At 44.1% G+C, this 1,000-nt stretch overlaps 1 protein-coding gene across 1 annotated transcript; it reads left to right on the plus strand.

The window, feature by feature from the left end:
• Window positions 1-186: 186 nt before the first annotated feature.
• Window positions 187-967, plus strand: LOC121311427 (GTPase IMAP family member 4-like; the record flags this gene model as incomplete). Its single annotated transcript, XM_041243945.1, has 1 exon — window positions 187-967. A coding segment is annotated over exon 1 (597 nt), but the record flags the coding sequence as incomplete, so codon positions are not given.
• Between the last annotated feature and the right edge of the window lie 33 nt (window positions 968-1,000).

Raw genomic sequence — 1,000 nt, forward strand, 5'->3', positions numbered from 1 at the left:
AAAGAAAAGAGTGAGGAAAGAAAGAAAGAAAAAGAAAAGGTTTAGTTTCGGTTTCAGGTTCAAACAAGCGACACGAGCTCAGTTGTTACAGTTTAGTTTTTGTTTGTTTTGTTTTTTTTTTTTTTTTTTTTTTTTTTTTACATTTGATAGATATAATCTTGGATTTTCTTTATAATACGTCTTGACGTTGCCTGCTTTATTGAGTGGGATATTCTGCAGTATAAAATACATGATCACACCCGTCTGTGATTACAAAGTGAAAGTAAAATAAAACAACAATAAATAAAACGCGCGTTAGTGTCTCAGCAGCAGCCCTGGCTTTCATTTCTAAGAGGAGCAAACTGTTCTTTCTCTAACAGGGCGGGGGATCATGGCTGAAGAAACTGTTTCTCAAGAGCTGCGCAGCGCCTCTGAGCTGAGGATCGTGCTGCTTGGGGGAAACTGGGCTGGGAAGCGTGCAGCAAGAAATACCATCCTGGGCAGAGGGGACTCTATATCTGGATTCAGCTTCTCTGCAAGAACGAGGGAGTGTGAGAAGAGAACAGGAGAAGTGTCTGGGAGACAGGTCACTGTGGTCAACACTCCAGACTTGTTACACACAGACCAGGTTGAGATTGAGAGATGTGTTTCTCTGTCTGCCCCGGGACCCCACGCTTTCCTCCTGGTGATACCCGTGTATACAAAAGAAATGACTGACTCTGTCCGTGAGTTTATAGTAGAAGAGTGTTGCGAATCCTTTGATAAAGTGCAGGAGCTGTTTGGTGAGAGAGCTGTGAGGAACACGATGATCCTTTTCACCCGCGGGGATTATCTGAGAGGCAGGACGATTGAGCAGTACATTGAGGAAGCTGGTGAGGAGTTCCAGCAGCTTGTTGAGAAATGTGATTACAGGTATCATGTTCTCAACAATATGAACAGGAACGATCGCACTCAGGTCACACAGCTCCTGGACAAGATAGACAACATGGTGAAGGGAAGTGGAGGCTGCTACCTCCCAAAT

This window comes from Polyodon spathula, unplaced genomic scaffold (assembly GCF_017654505.1).
Source record: "Polyodon spathula isolate WHYD16114869_AA unplaced genomic scaffold, ASM1765450v1 scaffolds_3218, whole genome shotgun sequence".
NCBI classification, from domain to species: Eukaryota; Metazoa; Chordata; class Actinopteri; order Acipenseriformes; family Polyodontidae; genus Polyodon; species Polyodon spathula.